The 22,679-nt window shown below is 41.8% G+C and overlaps 1 protein-coding gene across 2 annotated transcripts; it reads left to right on the top strand.

The window, feature by feature from the left end:
• Window positions 1-3,880: 3,880 nt before the first annotated feature.
• On the top strand, window positions 3,881-22,591 carry LOC127376894 (PDZ domain-containing protein 4-like). 2 transcript variants are annotated; one of them, XM_051424279.1, is made up of 8 exons: window positions 3,881-6,810; window positions 14,583-14,636; window positions 15,222-15,532; window positions 15,694-15,781; window positions 15,876-15,974; window positions 16,064-16,126; window positions 16,512-16,613; window positions 18,753-22,591. In XM_051424279.1, the coding sequence occupies exons 1-8, from the start codon at window positions 6,751-6,753 to the stop codon at window positions 20,775-20,777; spliced, it is 2,802 nt and encodes a 933-aa protein (XP_051280239.1). In that variant the 5' UTR covers window positions 3,881-6,750; the 3' UTR covers window positions 20,778-22,591. The 2 variants fall into 2 exon arrangements, with proteins under 2 accessions (XP_051280239.1, XP_051280240.1); XM_051424280.1 differs by lacking the exon at window positions 14,583-14,636.
• The last annotated feature ends 88 nt before the right edge of the window (window positions 22,592-22,679 follow it).

Genomic DNA, 22,679 nt, shown 5'->3' with positions numbered 1-22,679 from the left:
CATCCCTGCCCTGTTTCCCAGACTACCATGAAAAGCCATTAATTTGTGTAAGAGGACTTACATGTCCCACTTGCCAGTCAGCCTCTTATGATAGACAGATAATTCAATTCTTTATACTGCTCAACAACTCTCAAGTGTGTCTGCTTGTCTGTATCTAACATCTCTCCCCTTTCATTATGTTAGTTACATGGTGTTACAACATTTCCCCTTTTGGCTGGAGCTCTCTTTAAAACATGGTGCTTAAAGTAAAAATCTCCACTGCATGGTTTCTACTAATTCACATTATTTAAGTTTACATTTCTTCAGGAAGCATCCCTGATATCAAGCACAGAGAACAAAACATCACAACAAGATGACTCAGTCGCACAAAGCAATCATCACACCCACACAGGCACACTAATTAAAAACAATCACAAATATCATTTCAAATATCAGTAAGAAGGGGAGCCTGGTAGAATTGGCCCCCGATGTGCCGGACCTAGGTCCATGAGTCATCCCCCCCGTCCCTCAGCTGTCACTGTCTGTTAAAGGCAATAAAAGTTCAAAAAATTATAAAGTACAAGTCCATAAGAGGAATGTCTGTGATCTGAGTTTGTTTTGTCCTTAGTTTTAGATGTAAACTGCATACTATAGCTTTAAATGGCACTTTGGTAAACTGTGTGCAGTGGTTTCAGGGTAGTGGCAGCAAGATGAGATGGATTTGTCCAGAATCCAGTGTAGATAATAAAACATATTTTGTCTGTTTTGAAGGGAGAAACAAGCTTTGTCCTGCTGCAAGAATCTGATTTGCACTTGTCTCACAAAATAACTACTTATAATAGTGTACTATATCTAGATTTCCATTAAGGAGATGGATTTGAGTAGGAACATAAATGGCTTGATTTTTTGGAGGTTATTACTTATTACTAGTAGTTCAATTCAGATTGTAATATGCCTGGTTTTAGGTGCAGCAGATGGTATATAACATGGCATCGTCAGCATACTTATGGACATGCAGTGCTCAGTTGTAAAATAAATGTTATTTATGAGTAGAATAAATAGCAGGGGGCCTAATATTGATCCCTGTGGGACACCTTTATCAACCATTTGGTGTCTTCGTTTGAAACCAGCTGCAACAACAGTTTAAACTCTGCCAGAAAGATATGATTTGAACCAGCTGTTCATCAAAACTAAAGCAGCCTATTTAACAAAATGTGATCAACACTATTGCAATACGTTTGCAAGAATTGATCAGTTCACTGCACAGTGTATGTCTTCATGTATTCTCTTGGTGTGCATCAGTGCTGATTCCTGTCTTGAGTCTATTTTTCTCAGCTTGTTAATTACCAAGTCCTTACTTCTGCTGACCAAAGTTTTTCTCCACTCCACTGCGATTAGACACAGTTACCTCCCCTCTCAGTCCACACACTGGCTTTCGCTCTCTTCCATTCTTTCATTTATCCGTCTCTCCACAGTCTATCTAAGTCCCCATCTCATGCCATCTCAGTGCCGCTTTGAGGCTGCTGTCCCTCATCGTTTCCTCTGTGAAATAGCTTTCACACCCAGTGACTTCTCCAGAATGTGAATGAAGCTGCTGCGAGTGGACGTTTTCCAATACCTGTCAGTCAAAACCTTTACTATGATATGGCAGTCACGTCACATGCATACACACGCATGCATGCATGCACACACATACACATATATGCAAACATAAACACAAAATATGGTTCTTGCAGCAGCGTATTATGTACTGGCAGTCTTTTCCTCAGAGCAGTAAATAAATAATGAGAACACTGTTAAAATTCTGCCAGTAGTCCAGTGCTCTGCTGCTATCAGCCCTCTGCCTCCTTGCTCTTCCTCTCTCTAAAGAAAAGGAAGGCCTTGCTGGAAAGAAAGGGTCTGTTTTTCTTTTTTCTTTTCACATATTTTTTATTCATTTGGCTTTAATCTCCCTCCTGTTCACCCCTCTCTCCTGCTCCTTTACTTCTCCTTTCCCCTTTTTGCTCCCCTTGAAAAACTTCTCTGCCGAGTCTCTGTCAAATGCTGCTCTTGCTACTTTCTTTTACTTTGTATGCAAAATATTATCCATTGACATTTTCATGAGACAGAAGCTCACTTGTCTCTCTCTCTGCACAACTTGCAGAACGTGACATATTCTCTCGAAGATAGTGCAGGAACACTAAGACACGAGGGTAGAGCTCTGTGGAGGTAATGTCAGACCAAGGGTGGAGTTCAGTGGAGCAATAGAAGGGCAGCATACTAGGCTACCTGCCCTTTGTTCAGGCGGGAGTGAACAAAGTGCAAGAATCAGTAGTAGATAATGTGAGATGACAAGTACTGGTATTTAAGCTGGAAACAGATCATGACATGAGCTGTACAAGGTGGATCTGTCTGTTTAAATGTGATGATCTCTACTTTCCTGGAGTGGGCAGTTTGATATTTCAGAGTATTTCCACATAACATACTGACCTTTTGTGTTCAGATGAAGATCTAAAGCAGAGAGATTTGGACTGAGTGAAGCGCGGGAGCAACACATAACAAGACAAGGAGATGTCTGTCTGTGTATGTGTGTGTGAGAGAGTAAGTGTTAACTGTGTGGGGTGCATTCAGTATTAGTGTCTCTGCAGCATTCTGAGATGGGCTAAAATATGTGTAAGCCTGTTGAACCAGACACAGCCACCATGAAATCCTGTTTCAGACTGGCTTACAGTAAATAGAGAAGTTGAAATGTGTGTGTGTGTGTGTGTGTGTGTGTGTGTGTGTGTGTGTGTGTGTGTGTGTGTGTGTGTGTGTGTGTGTGTGTGTGTGTGTGTGTGTGTGTGTGTGTGTGTGTGTGTGTGTAAAAGAGAGAGAGCAATAAACACACACAATAAGTGGCAAGGCACTGCATGCTTACAGAAGTTGTTCTTCATTTCTTGGCAGCTGATAAATAACTCTTTGATGTAGCAGAGAGAGAGATCAAGCTCCTAAAGATGGAAAAATGAGAAACTGACAGGTATAAAATTGCAGTATCCCCATAGAAAGGTCAACCCTGAGTGTGTTTGCGTTCTGTACATTAAATTCTTCTTAATGTTGGTATCAGCAACTCCAATCCTTTCTGCCCTGTGGACTGTCTCCCTTCTCCAGCCCTGAGGTACTTGGCAGCAGCACTGCAGTAAATGTGCCAGTGATGCCTTTTTTAAATTGAAAATTAGCTAGTGAGTGGTATTCTGATTTTGTGTAGAGTTTCACTGGGGGAACAGGAGAGAAGATTTCTGCTCATAAATATCTCCCAAGCTGGGCAGCTACTTAAAATGAAATGTCTCCATATTGCCCCCCCAGCAGGTCATTTTGATTACTGCAGAAAACCGTTGTTCCACCCCATCTCCGCTTCTCTACTGCTCTCCCACACAGTCATTTGCATTTTCTCTCTTGGCTCTCTTCCACATCTTTCAATTCATCCTGTCACACCTGTTATTCACTTGTTTTTCCTCTTTTCCCCCTGTGTTTCCTTTCTCTCCTTCTTTGTGGTAGCGCAGAACCTCATCTAAATGCACAGCCAGTCATGAGCTTTCTACCTGCTTTGGGCATTTGTTTTTTACTGTTATGAAAAAGTGCAATTGTCCTTTTATTTCTCTTTCCTTCTCATAACAATCCAAGGTGACACAGAATTGCTTACCTGCCATAAGATGAATGAACCTATTCCCTGCTTGTCTGCATGTCTTGATAGTGTAGTGCATGGATACCTTGATATTTCATTCACTTTTATGTAGCTTTGGTGGTTATCTCATCCTGTCCTGCTCAAAGAGTATGCATAGGCTTTCCAGTGCTTGCTCTATTGCCTGCAGACAAGCAAAGAGAAGCAAGGGAGAGGAGAAAGTAAGGAGGAGGGAGAGGGTAGCAAATGAGGTGTGGGTAAAAATTATAGGGGGCTAGAAAAGAGAGCAGTAGCCCAGCCCTGGAAATGGAGAGAAAGATGGTGGGGGAGAGGGAGAGAGAGAGAAATTATACAGTGTAAAATCCAGACGAATTCAGCTTTAGTAGTAGTGCAGCGCACAGATCAGCAGGCTCCTTCACCGCTGGGGAACAACCGCCTTTTGTGTTCCCCCCCGCTGCAGTGGGGGAGTGCATTTACCGTCGCGCCCAAGGGGAGAAGCCAAGAAGTATCCTCCAATCAGCCGTTAGTGATTCCTCTCATCTTGTGAGGCTGCTGATGGTGATTTATCACTGACCTGAGACAGGCGCTGCACTCTGCTCAACACTAACCACCTGGAATACTCACCATGGTTTTTATTTCTTTTCTTAAACACAAACACCCTCCTGTGGATATTTCAAATACAATGACCAAAGGACAAAAGGAGGATTGAAAGGACTTACTGACTGCCATTCTTGATTTTCCTTTTCTTTCCCTGCAGACTGAAGATGGACTAACTTTTACAGGTGCATTTGTGTCATATAAGGACATCATTCTACACTCAATGCTTTAATAGAAGAATATAGGGACTTCCTCTGAATTATTTGTTATTCCATACCATATTTTATTCTGAAAGCATGGCAAGCAGGGGAGGATCCTAGACACTCCACTGCAATAATCATGTAGGAGTGATACTTAGGTAGATAGAGGTATATAGGGATGGGCGGGAGATGGAGACGGAGAGAGGGGGTAACAGTTGGAGCACACCTGCCTGCTGAGCATGTCTGGCACCTCGCTGTAGCTTGATCAGTGCCTGCTCTGCAGAGTTTAACTATCAGGCTGTCTTTGCTGAAGTTATCATGCTTCTCATTGAGTGGAGATAGCTTTCCTGTCTGTTTGTGTGTATGAGTATGTGACTGTAAGTGTGTGTGTGGTTTGTATTATAAGTCAGAGTTTGGTATTACACTGCCTCTGGAAAGGATACAGGTGTAGTGGAGCCTTGAATGAGGATTAGCAGCTCTAACACCTTGTCGCTGGCAGCACACAGGGCGATGGACCTTTTAGACAACACTCTCTCGAGCTACGGCCGCACTGGCAGTCACTGAAGGATTAAAGATAAAGGTTTAACCAACATGATGAGACTCAGAGGGAAAGGAAGGGGACAGGGAGACATTTAAGAAAGTTATATTAAGAATTTGTTAACCTTCTAATTCAGGTTATCCTTGTGGGAGGCAGACTGAGGCTAAGATTAGTGAGTGAGAGTTATATGTCAATAGACTGAGGATATTTATAGCAGCTGGACAAGGACAATTAAAATATTAAACCATAAGATAATGTGTTTGGGAGTGAATATGTAGAGTATATCCACAGGCTGTTAAAAAACTGCCAAAATAAATGAAGCAATGTTGATGGTACTTGTGATAAACAATCTTGATTTCCCGAAGAACCCAGCAAGCACATAATCCAATTGATCCATCAGTTGGTTTGATATTGATTTCTCTACGCAGTCTTGTCTGATCTCGGCTCACGAGGTCAGTAATTTAATTATAATCCGTCATTTGGTCTCACCCTGGAACAGTTGTCCAGAGTGCTGAGTATGCTGTAGCTTAGAGAATCAATGGTCTAATACTTGTCATGATATCTGACAATAGATCAGATAAACACAATGCATTCGTGCTGCAGTCTTCTGTAACAGTCTTACAGTTTTGGCATGTGTTGTTTACGTGTCTTGTTTTATTTGGAGAGGCAGTATGAAAAAGGACTTCTCCACTGATGGCAGTTCTGCTGACAGTTACAGGCAATTTGGCAGCTTGTGTGTGTAGTTAGGCTTGTAGTTGAAAGAAGCGCCTGTCTTGATACGTGTGCAGGTGTGCATGTTTTTTTGGGCTTCTATCCCTGGCATATAGCTTATCTTAGCTGCACAGCTGGGGCTTAAAGATCCTGGCTAATGGTGTAACGTGCACCACCATGCACAGTCCCCATTTTCAGATAAATTAGGAAATACCTTTAACAATACATTGATTCTGAAGTGGAAGACTAGCAGGGGAAGCGAGTCCTGACAAGGCTCCCAGGAGGAGAAGTTATCTCAGCAGCCACACTCAGCATCCCTTCAGCGATCCTGGAAAGCCGAGGGTTTGGTAGGTGAGAAGCTTGGTGTGGGAGTTTGGAAAGCGGGAAGAAAAACAGGACTGAGGCAAGTTGTTTGATTGCTGCGTTGTTTGTATCTACTTTGTTCAAAGAGCAATGCTGAAAGTGTGCTGTTTGGAGGTTTAGTGCTGTGAGTGAGAAAACTCAGGAGCAGCGTGGGGGAGTTCAGTTCTTCTGGGAAAACCTGCTCTATACTGCAGTTTCCATCATTAAAGAACAAACAAGGAAATGTACTGTATGACCACTTTCGACAAGTCACTGGATAAGCATTGATTAGTCTGAAACACCTGCCTTATCTATTTAAAGACATAAGCCCAAACCAGGAGGACTCTTAAAAACATATTTTCTCCAGGCCCAAGATTACGGTGAAACTGGATGATCCACACCAAGCACCTGAAGCCAAACAAGCAACATTTTTGCCTGCGATGGAGACAGAAACAAACACATGGTCGTGCAGCTCTGAAACCACATTTAAATTTCCTCTGGATTATAACACTTGAATTGTGAACAAGAAGATAAAAACAGTGACACACCCACATAAACTGTGTATCCGTCCCCAGCAGGGATGTGCTCTGAGAAGGAGTAGTGTAATATACCACAACCCTGCGAATGAGGGTGGGGCTCTCCCACTGCCACAGACAAAGACCTTGATAAAGAGAGTCCTGGTGTGAGAACTAGTCAAGTGGGGCAGTTTTGGACCGGCACAGTCCAGCACAGTGTCAAAAGTAACAATGGGGTGCAACATGTGTGTGGTTCAAAAGCCTGAGGAACAATACAGGGTCATGTTCCAGGTGAGTGTTCTGTTTTCTCTCTCTTTCTCTCTCTCTCTGTCTTGTTTTCATTTATTTCTTTGAGTCTTAAAACAAAAGCATTCCTTTGAGTTTTAATTTTCTTAACTTGGCCCTTTCTTACAGTGATGCTGCCGGATGAGTGACAACAAACAGTTGTGATGAAAATGTCATTCTTTTATCTGCAGCAACAGACAGCAATTAAAAGACACTCATCATAACACACAGCCACTTAATCACAAACCATTCACATATTAAATTCCTATTAACCAGTTTTGAATCCCAAATGAATTTTTGCAAATGTTAACCACAGTTATTTGTATTGATGGAAATGTCTTGGATAGCATCATCAGATAATTCATGAATCAGTCTAAATAAAATTTTATCATAAATAAAGCATGATAATGACATTAGATTGAGCAATTCATAAAATTGATCAAGTGAATTAAAACAGTGAATTAATTTAACATGCCTAATGGATTTAATGTGAGAGCATGTGACACATCTCACCTTTTTGCTGCACTAGTAACCCTTTTGTGAAGATTTTTCTTTATAAATTAGCCTAAAAGGAAGTGGAAATCACTTTGTACCTCTTGAGCAAGGCTATTCATTGCTGTATTGAAATAGTCATTCAGTGACGATAATACTGATAATTATGATAATGATGGTTCACTGTGATTACAATGATTATGATCAGCGAGAGCAGAGCTAAATTGCGTAAGAGGTACGCATGGTTTGGAGAAAGTAGAGTGGTGCAGAGCCACAGAGGCAGCAGGATGGATGGGTTGTTAAAGCTGGGCTAAAGTGTTATGGGAGAAAGGGGTTGCCACGGTTACAGCCTCAGTACCACCTGCCAACTGGGAGCACAGACTGTATGTGAGTAAGCTCATCTGGCTGTGCAGTGCCTGAGGAAGCTCCTGCTCGGCGACTCGATGATACATGTGGTGACCAAAATAAGTCCCATGCTTACTAAGCATAAAAAATGCTCAGCACTCATGGGTATGCAGCGCAACACTTTTAGTATCTGTAGCACCAGAAGCCTCAGCTGGGTCTCTGTAGCATGTTGGAGTCGGGGTCTGGGCCAGTTAACTGGGCTGCATCAGGTGCCAGAGGCGATGCCAAAAGAGAGGAAAACATCGAGAGAGAGACAGAGTCCAAAATCGAGGCTCGGTAATGAGTCCAGGAGGGAAATGGAGTTTAAATAGGCAAATGAAAGAGGGAAAGAAAGTCCCACTGTTCCTTTCTTTCAGTCTTTTTTATCCTGCTGTTTGCCCTTATACGTCAGAAGTAATTGATTTAAGCCCTTTATAGAGCAGGGGTGAATAGAAAGGTTTGAGTCCCTGGGGTGAAGTGCTAGAAAAAGGAAGGAGCAGTATGTGCAGTCTGCATGTGATCATAAAACCAGAGCAGGGCCAGCACATTCCATAATCATTGACCTTATGTAACAGGGGTCAGCAATAATGACACTGTTCACATGCAGGTCAACGTCTTTGAAAGTGGGAATCAAATCATTCCACTGAAGTGAGGTCAGCTGTGCCCAAAGGTTGTGTCCCTAGAAGTGTCCCAGAAACACTCTGTCAGACAGAGTACCTGCACGTGGTTTCCAGACGGGTGTGGCGATGAGTGGAGTGAACGGTAATGGCAGGAGATTTGTTGAAGGATTTGGAGTATGCAGAGGAGAAGCTATTGTGTGAAAGGTGGTTGTATAAGTATAACAGATACTTTGGGGGCGGCAGAGCTGCAAGTCTGCATATATTGTGGTCTGGTAAGCCTGAAACGACATTGCTGGCTGGGAGCAGAGGAGCATGAGACAGTGAGAACAAACGCAGATGGAGATCTGAACCAGAGCCACAGCCTTTGGCTTCGAATGGCTGATAAGTGCATTGCAATGGGAATATATTCAGTGAAACCTGGGAGTCTCTTAGAAGCATGAGCTGGTGGTTAAACTACAAAAGAAGTAAAAATAAATCCAAAATATTAAGGCCGCAGAGTAATCACAGACAGCATTCTGTTTCGTCCCATAAAATTCAATCACAGTTCTTACATGTAATGATTACAAACACAGCCATTGTTGCTGTGCAGATGGCTCATTAATCCAAAGATCATGCCAAGGAAAAGATGGAAGTATACGATGTCCAATCAAAAAAAAAAAAAAATCATAAAAGAGGAAACATAATTACATTTCCCCGCCACATTTCATGGCTTTTCCCTTTAGAGGTTTGTAGCTTTGAGCGGATTCCCTTAAATAACATGTATAATTACACCTTCAAATTAGATGCAGTCTACTGAGTAACTGTCTTTAGACAATAAATACGACATTAAACAGCTTACAGCTACATCAGACTGGAAAACCAGGCTGTTAAATTTGACTGTATCAAAACACTTGCTCCTCTTGCCAAAGGAATAAAATTCATGCATTATACATTGGGCCTCTACTACACATACGCCACACACTGCTGGTTGGTATACACCCACTGGCATGTTTCTGATCAATTTTGCCACCTACAGCCCCAAGTAAAAAGACATATTGTTATTCAGTTGATGAATTACAGACTCAGTTGTTGACTTATGTGCACAAACCAGTGCGAACTAGATAATGCATTTTTACATATACCTGACCTACACACACACACACACACACACACACACACACACACACACACACACACACAGTAAACCTCTGCCCCTCTGAGCACTTCAGCCACTCCCTTCTTTTTCTTTCAATCGTCACTGTAAAGCAGGAGTCTGTTTCCATGGCAACCAGCGTCATTAAACAAACGTAATGTGCTTTTATTCACAATGACAAGAAGAAACATGCTGACAGTCACAAGAGACAAACAAATGAGAATGAATACATACCAGTGACCAGCTGACACTAGCTGGATAAGTGCCTGGTTGCATTCACAGTGCACACACACGAACATACATTAATATAACAATATAAATATAACAATATATATATACAATACAATGTGATGCAACTCAAGAATACCACAAACTAATGTTTCAGCAAACACTGGGAATTATACTGTAAGCTTCTGAAAGGCGTTATGAATTGCAAAGCTGGTATATGTTGCAGTATTTGCCAGTAATACTGTCACTGTAGATTTCACTTATGATGTAATTCTTACAAATATTTACGAATATTACATAAATATGTTTCCCAATATTCCATTACAATTACAATTAATTATATGTATTATATGTTTATAGACACCCTAGATGCTAAATAAAGGAAGTTAAAGTAAAGTGTTACTGATGGGATTATCAGTAACACTTTACTTTAACTTCCTTATGTGTGTCTATAAACATATAATACATATAATTAATTGTTTATCATTTAACACATTATAATGTAGTTATAAACATATAGACATTTGTATGTGTTTGTTAATGTACAGCATGTTTTATAATTATAACTTCTTCTATATTCTATATTTTATATAATTACAGTACAATTCATATTATATTGCCATTCATTATCTGTTTATACTCCAGTTTGCAGTTATAGAGGCTTCACAAGAAGACTTAAACTACATTAACAAACACTATAGCTGTTTTTTATTGTGTGTGTGTTTTTTTTTACTAATTGTTTATACACTGCTTATTAATGCTTAATGTCTTACTTTGCCTTAACTCTCACATGACAACTAAAACATCTAAGCGTCTATTGAACGTTTTTGTATTAATATCTACCAAAGCAAGGGATGTCAGATGCCGTTTAACTTCCTCCAAAATGCAAAATGAGATACACAGTTAATGCTGATTAATTAGACCACCTGACAGACTGCTCATTATCTTTTGGCCAGTCAGCTTTATGTCAGCAGCGTGACCGTCTTCTCAGGTGAAGTGCAGGCTAGTGTGCGTAATATGTATAACCTACCCCTGGAAGACTTCTCAAGCATGAGGTGAAGAAAAAGGAAGCTGAGGGAGAGGCTGACACACTCATCTCTCATTTAATAGGACAAGAGTGACATGTGTATGTGTGTGTATGTGTGTGTGTGTGTGTGGGGGGGGTGGGGGGGCATTAGACCTACTAGCTGTTCTTTCTCCACCTCCAATAAAAATAAATAATTCTGCCCCTGATTCATTTTTGTTCTAAATGATTAATGTATTGATTAATTATGTGTATACTCCCACTGAGGCTTGTTAGCTTCATTGCCATCATTTCAAAGAATATTTGAGGTGTTTTTAAATCAATACTTTCTTACTGTTATCACTTTATAATAGGCCTACCACTCCCTGCTTGTGCATTTAAATTAGCTCAGTGATATCACACAACAGGGGTCATAGCCGGAGTAGGTCAACTCTGTCTTCAGATTAATTGATTTTTTCTGAGGAGGTGACTGTCCCTGCCTTCAAAGCATGGGAGATGAGAAAAATCTATTACTGAACAAGAGGAATTCAATATGTAGAGGTATCGGTCATGCAGGTGCTTTTGCATGAACACTGGGGAAATTCACATAAATCCTGTGTTGGTGGAAAAAAAACCTCTAAAAAATGCTAGGAGGTAAATATTCACCATAAAGGCACATTTCAGATTAAGACTTGATTGTTTGTGTATTTTACCACACACTGAAGGCTATGTGTGTTACTGTGGAGTTAGTCGTCGCCTTCCTCCCCCTCTTTTCCTCCTCTCCGCCTGTTGTACAGCACATGAGTTTCATTTGCTCTTTAAAGAGCTTTCAGATAAAAACTAATTATGCATCAACCACTTAGTAATTTCCCATGAGCTTCCATTGTGCGTGTGTTTACATGTGCTGAACCTGGAGCCAGGTTCACTCATTATTTACATTCACTCTGCAATTCCTTAAAAGCTTGTTTTCTACATTTCTCCTGCATCATTACCCTCTCCTCACCTCCCTTCCTCCTTTCTCCCTGTGTCTCTCCTCCTTTGCTTTCCCTCTCTACACTTTGAACTCTTTGCATCTCTTTCATCTCTACCCACATCATCCCCAACCCCACCCTCAGCCCCGCAGCCGCCACTGATACCACCACCGCCCACCCCCTACTGTGAATTGTGGAGACTTGACTATTTTTCTGAATTTCAATTCCATTTTTAACACCAAATAGACAGAATGATGTTGGAATGTGGGGATATGTGTGCACCCCATGGCTTCCTTATTTGCATAGCTTGTGTCACTTATAAATAGTAGGTGTATGTAATGACCTACTAACCCAGAGATAATAGAGAACAGCACATGGTAAGAGAGTAATAGATTCTCCATCAAGACAAGGCCCAAAAGCTGTCTAACACAACCATTACCCTGCATGAAGTCTTCTTCAAAGCAATCTCAGCACCTCTCATTGATAATGAATGAGAAATCCCCCTCTCTACGCTCTCTCAGTATTCATACCTGTCACTCATGACCACGAAGCTGTTTTCCTAATAGCCTCTCTCTGATCCTGGAGAGCTGGGTTGTGTGGTCATGAGCACAGAGCGCTGAAACAATAGATACCGTATGTTGTTTGGAGAGAAAAAAAAAGATCATGATGTGAGAGCTGAAATAAAAATGCACTTTGGTGAAGGATGTCAGGGAGCATTTTTCTGTAATCTAACATGCAAACTACACAGTGTTAATTCCTTCATCACCAATAGGCCATGTAGGGAGGAAGCATCTTATTTGTTTCCAAGTGTAGAAGCTCATTAAGAGAGACAGCAAGATTTATGAAGGTGCATTAGTGTGAGAAAGGACAGACACACACAAGGAGGTGGACCCGCTGAAATAGATGGTAATAGAGGAGCGTGAGTTGTCTCTATCTCCAGGGAAGGGACAGAGCAGACAGAACTGCTGAGGCAGCACGGTGTCGGGAGAAAACAGGAGAGAGAAGAAAGAGGAGTGGACGTGGGTAGAGAGGGAGAAAGAGAAAGGGAAATGAATGTGAGCATGGAACCACAACGACAAAAGGAGGAAAGAAAGATAGAGGTGTTGCTGGGGGTGGTGATATAACGGTATTAGAGAGAACCAAATCAAAAAAGGGAGCAGGGCCCGAATGTGGCAAGAAAGTTTCTGTGCTTGGCTGCGCAGGGGAACATTGATTTGACATGCAATTACTGGAAGGGGACAAGAGAAGAGAGAGGGAGAGGGAGAATGAAGCAGGGTGGTAAAGACGCAGAGAGTCGCAGACAGCCAAGGTCAGTCACTGTGTGCAACATGAATGAGACTCTACAAAAGCTGTCTGGTTCAGTAACTGTCTGAGACTCTCTCTGGCACAGAAACATCATCATGTTACTGTCTGCCTCATGTAATGAAATCGAGAGAATTTAATTTGTCACGCGTTTGCATGAAAATGTAGAAAGATTATTTCAATTTGAATGACTGGACAGTCTGCAGCCATAGCAGCAATGTGAGGCTGTACTTAAACACAGCAGTGTGTTAAAGGTCCAGCGTGTAACATTTAGGAGGATCTATTGGCAGAAATGGAATATAATATATTTTCATTAGTGTATAATCACCTGAAAATAAGAATCACAGCAGGTCACCTTCCATGGAGTCCACCATTGAACCGCCATATTTCTAGTAGTAGCCAGAACAGACAAAGTAAAGACTGGCTGTAGAGAGGGCCTATTGCATTTTTTGCGAGTTTCGCTGCCACCGTAATTTTTCCAACACACTTCTCATTCCCAGTTTAGCATGCTAACATTTGCTAATTAGCACTGAACACAAAGTATAGCTGAGGCTAATATAAATGTTTTTAGTTTTGGTCATAAACCCAAAATATCGCACAAATAGAAAACAAAACATGGGTTAGCGTTGTCAGAATTATTACTCTTCATGAATGTCTGTAAAACTTTTTGTGCCAATCCATCAAGTAGATGTTGAGATATTCCCCAACTGCAAACTGCAAATTTTGACCTGCTGGTGGCGCTATAGAGGAAAGGTCAAGGGATCGCCAATGTATTTCTGGTTCATCCTACATGACCATGAATGTCTGTACCAAATTTTATGGCAATCTACATAGTTGAGATATTTCAGTCTGGACCAAAGCACTTAGCCGACATTGCCAAACACAGCGCCACACTGCCTCCTTTAGGTTTTTGGGAAATTCTGCTTGATTTGATTGTTTTGGTCAAATCCCTATACTGTGTTGATTCCTTCTCCATATTTATTTTCAATAATCTTTCATTATTAATGGCCTTTTCTCTTCTTCTTGCTGTATGAAACAGCAGTGGTGGTAAAGGGGAGAGATCATATGATTTGGCTTTCAACAGCTGAGAGTCAGGGCACATGATGATGCTACACAGGCTGTATAGTATGGGGCCATATGAGGACGATTTAAATGAACTGTCAGTGACCACAAATAGGGGAAGAGAGCTCTGAAAGGAAAAGGAATTATAAAACATACTGTATGTCTCAGCGAGAAAGGTTTTATTTCTCCGAATTAAAATTTAAAAGCGTGATGTTCCAGCAATTACATCAGTGAAGGTCCTCTTGCTGAATAAAGAAAGAAAAATTGAACTAGTTTCTCCAGAATATAAATATATTTTAGTATTTAAATATATTTGCAGAGAGGAACCAATTTTAATTCACACAAAAGAAAGATAACTGTTTATTGTAGAAGAGTGTTCAGGAGAATTAAAGTGCACAAAACTAATGTACTTTTTATCCCTGTGACTGTTAACTTTATGATTTTTCTCTTTAACTACTTCTGGTTCTCTCCTTCATGAGAAAAGGTTTCTCACGAAGCCATTGGCTTTTTTTTTTTGAACCACTCACAGCTGTAATTACTTTCTAACTGCACTATTTTTCTGCTTTCTTTCCCTCTCTCCACAGAAGGGTCACATAAGCAACATGTTGTGCTCTTTTGAAGCTGACGGTCGATTAAAGGTCTCAGTATATAGCTTTCTGCTCTGCTGCTTGGTGTGATGTGTTGTCAAAACCTTTTAGATATAAACCTGTATTTTTCCCCCTCTTGGTTCTCTCTGCTCCTGTAGAAACACTATCAGCTGTGTGACAGATTAAATACTCTTATATGTCTGCTGAAGTGTATTTTTGTAGTTTTCTGTTGACTAACATGACCTCAGTCTTTCTTTGTTTTAGGCGTGTGTAGCTGTAGTTCCCCCTCCTGTTCTCTGTGTTTTTGTGAGGCAGATTTACTTCTGTGAACTAACCTTGTCCGTCTGATAAAACTGCTGATGTAGGTCTGTCCATCCTCCTGTCTCCCTGCCTTTCTGTTATTCATGTCAGCACTTATCTTGTCCCACTCTTCACCATAAACAGCACTGCCCACTTTCAAAATCTTTGTCTGTTACTTGTGCATTTTGCAGTTTCTTTGTGGCAAACTAGAATTAGAAAATCACTCATTTTACACCTGGTTCCTTTGTCTTTATTCTTGCACAAATTCTCCTTTATTTTAATGTACCCCTCTTTTCTTTTTCTCTTTTCTCTCTCTTGACTATCTGTATTTTCCAGGTGAATGGAAAGGAGCTTTCCCGCCTTTCTGGAGATCCCACTCTGGACATACGGGACCCCGTGCTGTCCAACATACTGAGACGGGGGGCCCGCAGACGGGCAGGCCTAGCAGGAGCTCCTGGAGGGTTAGTGCCAGTGACCATGGGCATGGCCGACTGTGTGGACAGCTGCACTCAAACAGACATCAGCTTCCAGCATATGTTGACTCTGGGCAAGAGTAGCCAGCATCCCTGTGGAGCTCCACCCCCACCCGATCCTCCACCATCCCCTCCACTACCACCGCTACTGGAGCCATATCTATTCAATGAACTGTGAGTAGGAGTAGTATAATTGATCTCTGCAGCATGTCCAACTGTCAGACCAGAACTCATCTGCTGTCTTGGTTCTACTCCATGCCATTCTGTTCACACGTTTGACGTTTCAAGCTGCCCCAATTACTGAAATATTATGTCCTGAATATTGTCATCCTCAGCTTTATAGAGCCTGTATACTACGACCCCACTGACTACTTTGATATCACTCAGCATGAAGTGGACAGACAGGATGAGCTGGAATATGAGGTGAGAGCCCATTAGCTACTCAACAACTCTGGTACAGAAAGCTGCCCCCTCCCTCTCTGTCTGACGTCCTCAAACTTTTCTCCAACTGCTCTAGGAGGTGGAGTTGTATAAGTCTCGCCAGCAGGATAAACTCGGGCTGACAGTGTGTTACAGAACCGATGATGAGGAGGACCTGGGAATATATGTAGGAGAGGTGAAAATACTGTTATGAAATCAAATCTTTAATAAATCTTTATTTATTTCTTTATAATCTTAAACAAAATCCTTCTTTTTTTCCCCCAGGTGAACCCAAACAGTATAGCTGCAATAGATGGACGCATCCGCAAGGGAGACAGAATACTACAGGTACAGGCCTCTTTAAATAGTGTGCAAAATTCCTTTATATGCTGTTTCTTGCATGAATAATCAATACTACAGAGTTGAACATTAAAACCAAAAAAACCCTTTTTCTTCAGTTATGTAATGCACAAAACTGAAGTCTTAGATAACCCCTGCTCCACAATAGAGCCGGAGTCAAGTCACTTTTAATCCAGCCTTATCCACATATTAAAGGAATTTGCTAATAGTCCAGAATTTCTTCTAAATTCTCCCATAAGAGGTTCAATAACATAACTCATGCTATTAAGCTAAAGAGAGACTATTTCCTGAATCAAGAAATTTAATTGAATCTAGTAAAGGGTCTTTCATTATCTGACATTAGCTCAATTTTATTCTCCTCTTTCTCTGTTAGATAAATGGAGTGGACATCCAGGACAGAGAGGAGGCGGTAGCTATACTCACCAGAGAGGACAGCACTAATGTCTCCCTGCTCCTTGCACGACCCGAGATAGAGGTGAGGAAATTGGATATGCAGTCTTCGGGGAGCGCGCTGCAAATCTGAGTCTGAATACTGACCTAGAAGTGCATTCTTCTTCCTTTATCTCCCTCTTTAAGTGGCAAAAAATTAGTTTACATGCTCGGGTATGTTTAGGTAGTGCTCTATGTGGAAATTTAGTCATGAGATTTGGAGGGAGACAACACAGTCACAACATAAAGAAAAGAAATTGGGGACACTAGAAAGAGCATGGTGCTCTGCTTTGTCTTATCCTGCAAGCTTGTGTAAGGAGGCAGAAAAGCAAAGAGGTGCAAAAACATGATGAGAACACAGATAGCGTGAAGAGAGAGGCAAAGACAAATAGTGCTTGCATTCACAGTGCTAATGTGAGTACACCGCTTTGTTTCTCTCAAGGTCACTGTTCTAGCAGATATGAGGGCATTGTAACATGCACCGGATGCCCCTCAATAACACACCTCTGACAAATTACACGAGAACAAACAACTTGACACATGTCGACCCAAACAAATTGAATTTCACTGCACACCGTTGTAAAAATAGAGACAATGTACGTGAGAATTCCAAAAAATCTGTATGCTGGCTGCATTTGTGCAGAAGGAGCTAAAGGGCAGATTTAAAAGGCACTCATTAAAATGGTCTAAGTCAAAGGCGCACACACACATACACACAAAAATAACCTATCCTCTGTTTTTATATGTCCTTGTATTGGGAGAGATGAGCACCAGTACTACCTGTTAAAGGCTGACAAGATTTATATTGCTAAGGCATGGTTCCACATTAAGATTCAAGTGAGAGAGGGAAGGACGGAGAATCATCAGAGGAAAATGCACAAGCAGAGATTAGAGCTTGATCTGTTGTCTTAGGGGAGACAGAGAGAGAACTGAAGGGGTTGTCGAAGAATAAGAATGAAGATGAACATAATCAATATGTCGCCTTGCAGTCTGCACACAGTTCACATTCAAATCAAACCAATTAGTCAAGATCAACGGTGCTCTGAGCAGTGAATTGTTTACTAATTTAAGCACAAGTGTTTGAATTATATTTTATCAGCTTCTGAGGGGATGCCAATCAAAGCGGCAAACTAAACAGATCAACAACAGTTCTTATTAAGTATTAGATATTATTCATCTCTAAGACTAGATTATTCTGGTTGGAAATTTCATCCTCTAATAAAAAATACTTGGATATAAGAAAATCATTTTTTCTTGTTATTTGCTCGATCATGTTTGGATGATCAATTTTATTGTTTTTCTCTGCAGAAAAAGTATTCAGTGGAAACCAAACGCAATTGCAGAGCACTAGAATGAATGAGAAATCTCATACAGCACTGTCTCCATCTAGTGACAGAAAGAAGCACTACTCATATCAGATCATATAGGTGCTACACTCACAAGCATTAAAGCTGCTATAATCAAAATTTTTACACTAACTATTGATCAAATGACTTGATTAAATGTGAAAGGGGTCACTCGTGTACAGTAACCTGCCCAGCACCAAACGCCAACCAGACAGATTAGGAGACAAGCTTGTGAACATAGTGGAGCATTTCTCCACTAATGTTTCCCTCAGTTGGTACAGAAGAAAACAGAGCTAAAATGAGAGTGAATACTGGACTTTAAGGAACAATCTGCATGTGGCCAGAAACATAACTCCAAATGAATTCTAATATTGCTCAATATCTGCCTAATGTGTAAATTAAAACAGTTTTCTTAAAAGTTCACCGTATCAAAAGGTGATTATATGTGAATGAGTCTGCTTGGAGATTGTCTCCCCTGCCACTAATTGGTAAGTTGGTGAGTTCAGGTTTAAAAATGCTTCTTTCAGTTTCTTAAAAGGTTTAAAGATATCGTTATATTCACTGTTAAAAATCCTTCCCAGACATGCACAGAGAAACCTCTTTCTAGTGACAAACTCTTCACATACTCATTCTGTACAGTGAAGTTTAAGCATCCAAGTGAAGTAACAACAAACAAAACACATTTTTGAATGGAGGCGGACCTTAAACCTTCAGATGTATGGTAACATTCTAATGCTTACTTCTCCTTTGTCTTTTGTTTGTCTCTTCAACAATGAACATAACGCCTTCTCTGCAATGCCATCAACAAAATTTGTGCCTGATACACCATTACCTATCAGAACGACAACCAGCTGGACCCAGATGAGCAGGACCTGGAGCCACTTGACAATGCTGTTCATCTGCCAAGCAGCCAAAAAGTGAGGAACAACACCTCTGTTCTGGGTGCTGGACCATGCAGTGCTACTGGTGGAGGTATACTAGGTAGCCATGGTCGCTCAATGAACAGGGATTCACCTGATTTGCTCCAGACAGTGCTGAGCAACAGCCAGGAGCTGGACAGCGGTGTGGGCCGTACAGACGAAAGCACACGCTATGAGGAGTCTTCAGAACACGACCTTCTGGGAGACGACCACACTAGTGCCTCCAATACGAACGCTACCAATACGCCTGGCAGCATGCGCAAGTTTTTGTCCGGCAGAGGGGACACTCCACCTCTGCTGCACTCCCAGGACCTCCAGTTCAGCACTGACTCCCTCTTAGGGCTGGACTGTGTTAATGGAGGAGGGCTGGACCAGGTGGAGCGATTGGAGAGGGCCTACATGGCGGATGCTGTGAGGATGATGATGCCTGGGCTGACTGAGGAGGAGTGTGAGAGGTACAAAGAGCTCCTGGAAATCAAATGTTACTATGAGAAGAACAGTAATGATCTGATGCTACTGGGAGGTCAGGGGCCAGCACAAGAGGAAGGGGGTGTCTCACTGGATGTCAATAGGAATGAGAGCCTGACGCAGCATGAGATGGCCCTACTGGAAGAGGAACTGCGCCACTTGGAGTTCAAGTGTCGTAACATCTTGAGGGCACAGAAGATGCAGCAGCTGAGGGAGCGTTGTCTGAAGGCTTGGCCTCTCGAGGAGAAGAATGGAGCAAGTGCAGGGGCTGGAGCTGGATGCTTGGACATGACTGGTACTTTGGTCAGTGAGGAGTCCTGTCACCACGCTCTGTCAGATATCAATGAGCTCCCAGAGAGGGAGCGCTCAGATAAGGACAGTACGAGTGCCTATAACACTGGAGGGGAAAGTTGCAGGAGCACCCCTCTGGTCAATGACCAGTACCCTTCACACTCTACACAGAGCCTGGAGAGAGGAGAGAATCTTCTCCCAGCAGATATGCAGCTTCCAACCTCCACTAGACAGAGAGAGAGAGGAACCAGGGCTGAAAGAGGAGACAGAATACAGGCAAACCTTAACCAACCCTATTCTCCACACACTCAAAGAAGAGGAGCTGAAGCTAAGACATCCAGCCCCGGAGTGAAGGTTAGGTCCCTGACCCGGGATGCAGGAGCCAGACGTGGCTCAGATGGAGGGGTGAAACGAAACCCCAAAGAGAGGACTGGTGGATGCAGCGCAGAGAACAGCCCTTACCTGTCCCGCCGTCAGACTGATACAAAGCCGCCTCAGCGCTACCTGAGCTGCATGCAACTGAGGTCTCCCTCAACTTCTGAGCGGCTTGGTGGACTCAGAGATGCTTCCAGAGAGGGCACCATGGAGACTGAGGGTGATGCCAGCCCAATGAGTTTGGGTAGCACATGTAAAAATGTTGCCCAGGTTCCAGTTGCTGCACCCTTAACCTTGTCCCCTCCACTGCTGCCTGCCTCCCCTCGTATGGAGTGGAAGGTGAAGATCCGCAGTGATGGCTCACGCTACGTGGCCAAACGGCCTGTGAGGGATCGCCTCCTGAAGGCACGTGCCATGAAGATCAGAGAGGAGCGCAGTGGCATGACAACAGATGATGATGCTGTGAGTGAAATGAAGATGGGCCGTTACTGGAGCAAGGAGGAGCGCAAGCAGCACCTACTGAAGGCCAGAGAGCAGCGGCGGCGCAGGGAGTTCATGTTGCAGAGCCGTCTTGACTGTTTGAGAGAGCGTGAGAGGGAGCAGGGCAGCAGTTGTGGAGGACAACAGGGGACAACACACCAGCAGGAAGCCACCTCCATCCTAGAGCTGTGCCACCGCAGGAGCTTGAAGAAGCGCAGTCGCAGAATCCTGGACAACTGGATCACAATACAGGAGCTACTGGCCCATGGGACCAGGTCTGCTGATGGGAAGAAAGTCTATAACCCCCTGCTGTCTGTCACAACAGTCTGAGATAAGATGGGAGAGAAGGAGGCAGAGTTTGGGAGGGATAAGAAAGTGCCAAAGTGTTTTGATAGGGCCTATAGGATGAACACGAGCTGCTTCAGTACATCTTGGCACAAATATCTGTCTGCAGGGATGCAGCAACATTCTGAAACACAAAGTCCATGATGGTAGTATAAAAAAGCACAAGTTAGGCCCCAGCCTAAAATGTTTAGATTGGAGAAAAGCTCATGACTGAGACTGCCAGGGTTTGTCCAGTAATCATCTGAAACAGAAAGACAATACACACTTACAATACAGTATTGTCGAATTGAAACTGCATTTCAGAAATGCATTCCATGATCACAAATACAAATTTACAAAAGTCATAGGTTTCACAAATACATTGCAGTATATTTTAAATACACTGTATTCCTGTTCAATTTTGTCTGTTTGAAGCGACCTAAACCAGTCAAAAAAAGTATTCCAGCAATTGTCATGATGCTTGACCTCTCACATGTGAAGAATGTGATTGTTTTACACAGAAACCTGTACCAGCTTGTCAGATTTGAAATCTGGACATCAGCGTGAATGAACAAGACAAAAAACAAGTGTGCAGGGTGGACAAGCGGACAGATATAAAGTAAGAAAAAGAGCACACATTAGCATTTTTTTGAAACAATAGATAATATGAAAAAAATAGAAAAACATCACATCATTGAGATCTGTCTTCTTACATTACGGGCAGATGGTGTTAGAAATGGCACCACCTGCTGTTTAGCCATAAGAGAAGTAGTGCACAACTTAAAAGTAATCTTTGCAAGCCTCTACATTTTTATGAATGACAGAGCAGGAAAATCAAAAGAGGGGCTAAAAACCATGCAGCTGTGAAAACATTGAGAAAAAGCCACTTTTGTGCCATAAAACTGTATATGTAATGTCCATAAAGGACTGTTCATTAAGGACATTTTCAAAAGAACATTGTGTGCCAGTTAATGTAGTTGACATTTTTTTCCATTCTTGCTGTGTTCATGTACAAATGCTCCTTTGTGTTGACACAGGAAATGCAACATTGTCAGACCACAGAGGTGTTTTGATAATGAGGAGCTGAGCGGTGCCTTCCTTTCAGGCAGACTTGACTGTATAGCACAATTTTCAAAGTGATTCAAAAAGGCTGAAATACTGTAGCTGAGAGAATAAACACAGAAGCACAGAGCAACTGACAGGCTTACTGTTTTTTTAAAAAAAAGGTACACTGTGTCATACAAAGCACAGAAAACATTTAATTCAAGAAGGCACATTTGCCGTTTAAATGGATAAAATATGAAATCCTTTTCCTCCATTTGCCATTTTTTTCCTGACCAGTAAGTTTTGCAAATGAAGAATATTCTTTGCAACAAAAAATCTGTCTGCAGCTACATCTGTGAACTACAACTGTGAATTTTTCTATACATTTCCTGTCAAAAGTGTCTCTCCCAACTTGACACACAGGTGTTTTTAATCCTGTGCTCTCAGAATAAGCCTATGGATAATTATCCAGCAAAAGTACCTACAATGACAATAATAGCCAACAATGGGGCGACTCATTTATAAAACCTTATGAACAAAAGCTGATCTTTCATTTGGCCTACATGCATGTTTGATATTGAGGTAGAAATGATTTTTTCCATGTACTTAAAGACTAAAAGCCTTTAACATACTGTAATTGTGGATGTGTCTTTCTATGAAGTTGCTTCAAATTCTAGCATAGAAAAAGAAATCATGTACTTGTTCAATATTGTGGTGTCATGTGTCTGCCATTTCACAGTGAAAGCTTTTCTAAATAAATGCTGTGATCATGAGAACTATTTTGGTACCATGTAATTGCTGCTGTCTGCCAGAATGCTCATTATTAATCGTGAGAAGATTTCAAGATGAGAAATAATGAGTCAG

The sequence above is a fragment of the Dicentrarchus labrax genome, unplaced genomic scaffold (genome assembly GCF_905237075.1).
Source record: "Dicentrarchus labrax unplaced genomic scaffold, dlabrax2021, whole genome shotgun sequence".
Taxonomy (NCBI): Eukaryota; Metazoa; Chordata; class Actinopteri; family Moronidae; genus Dicentrarchus; species Dicentrarchus labrax.
The sequence above is the reverse complement of the archived record's forward strand: the minus strand, read 5'-3'. Positions and strand labels throughout refer to the sequence as shown.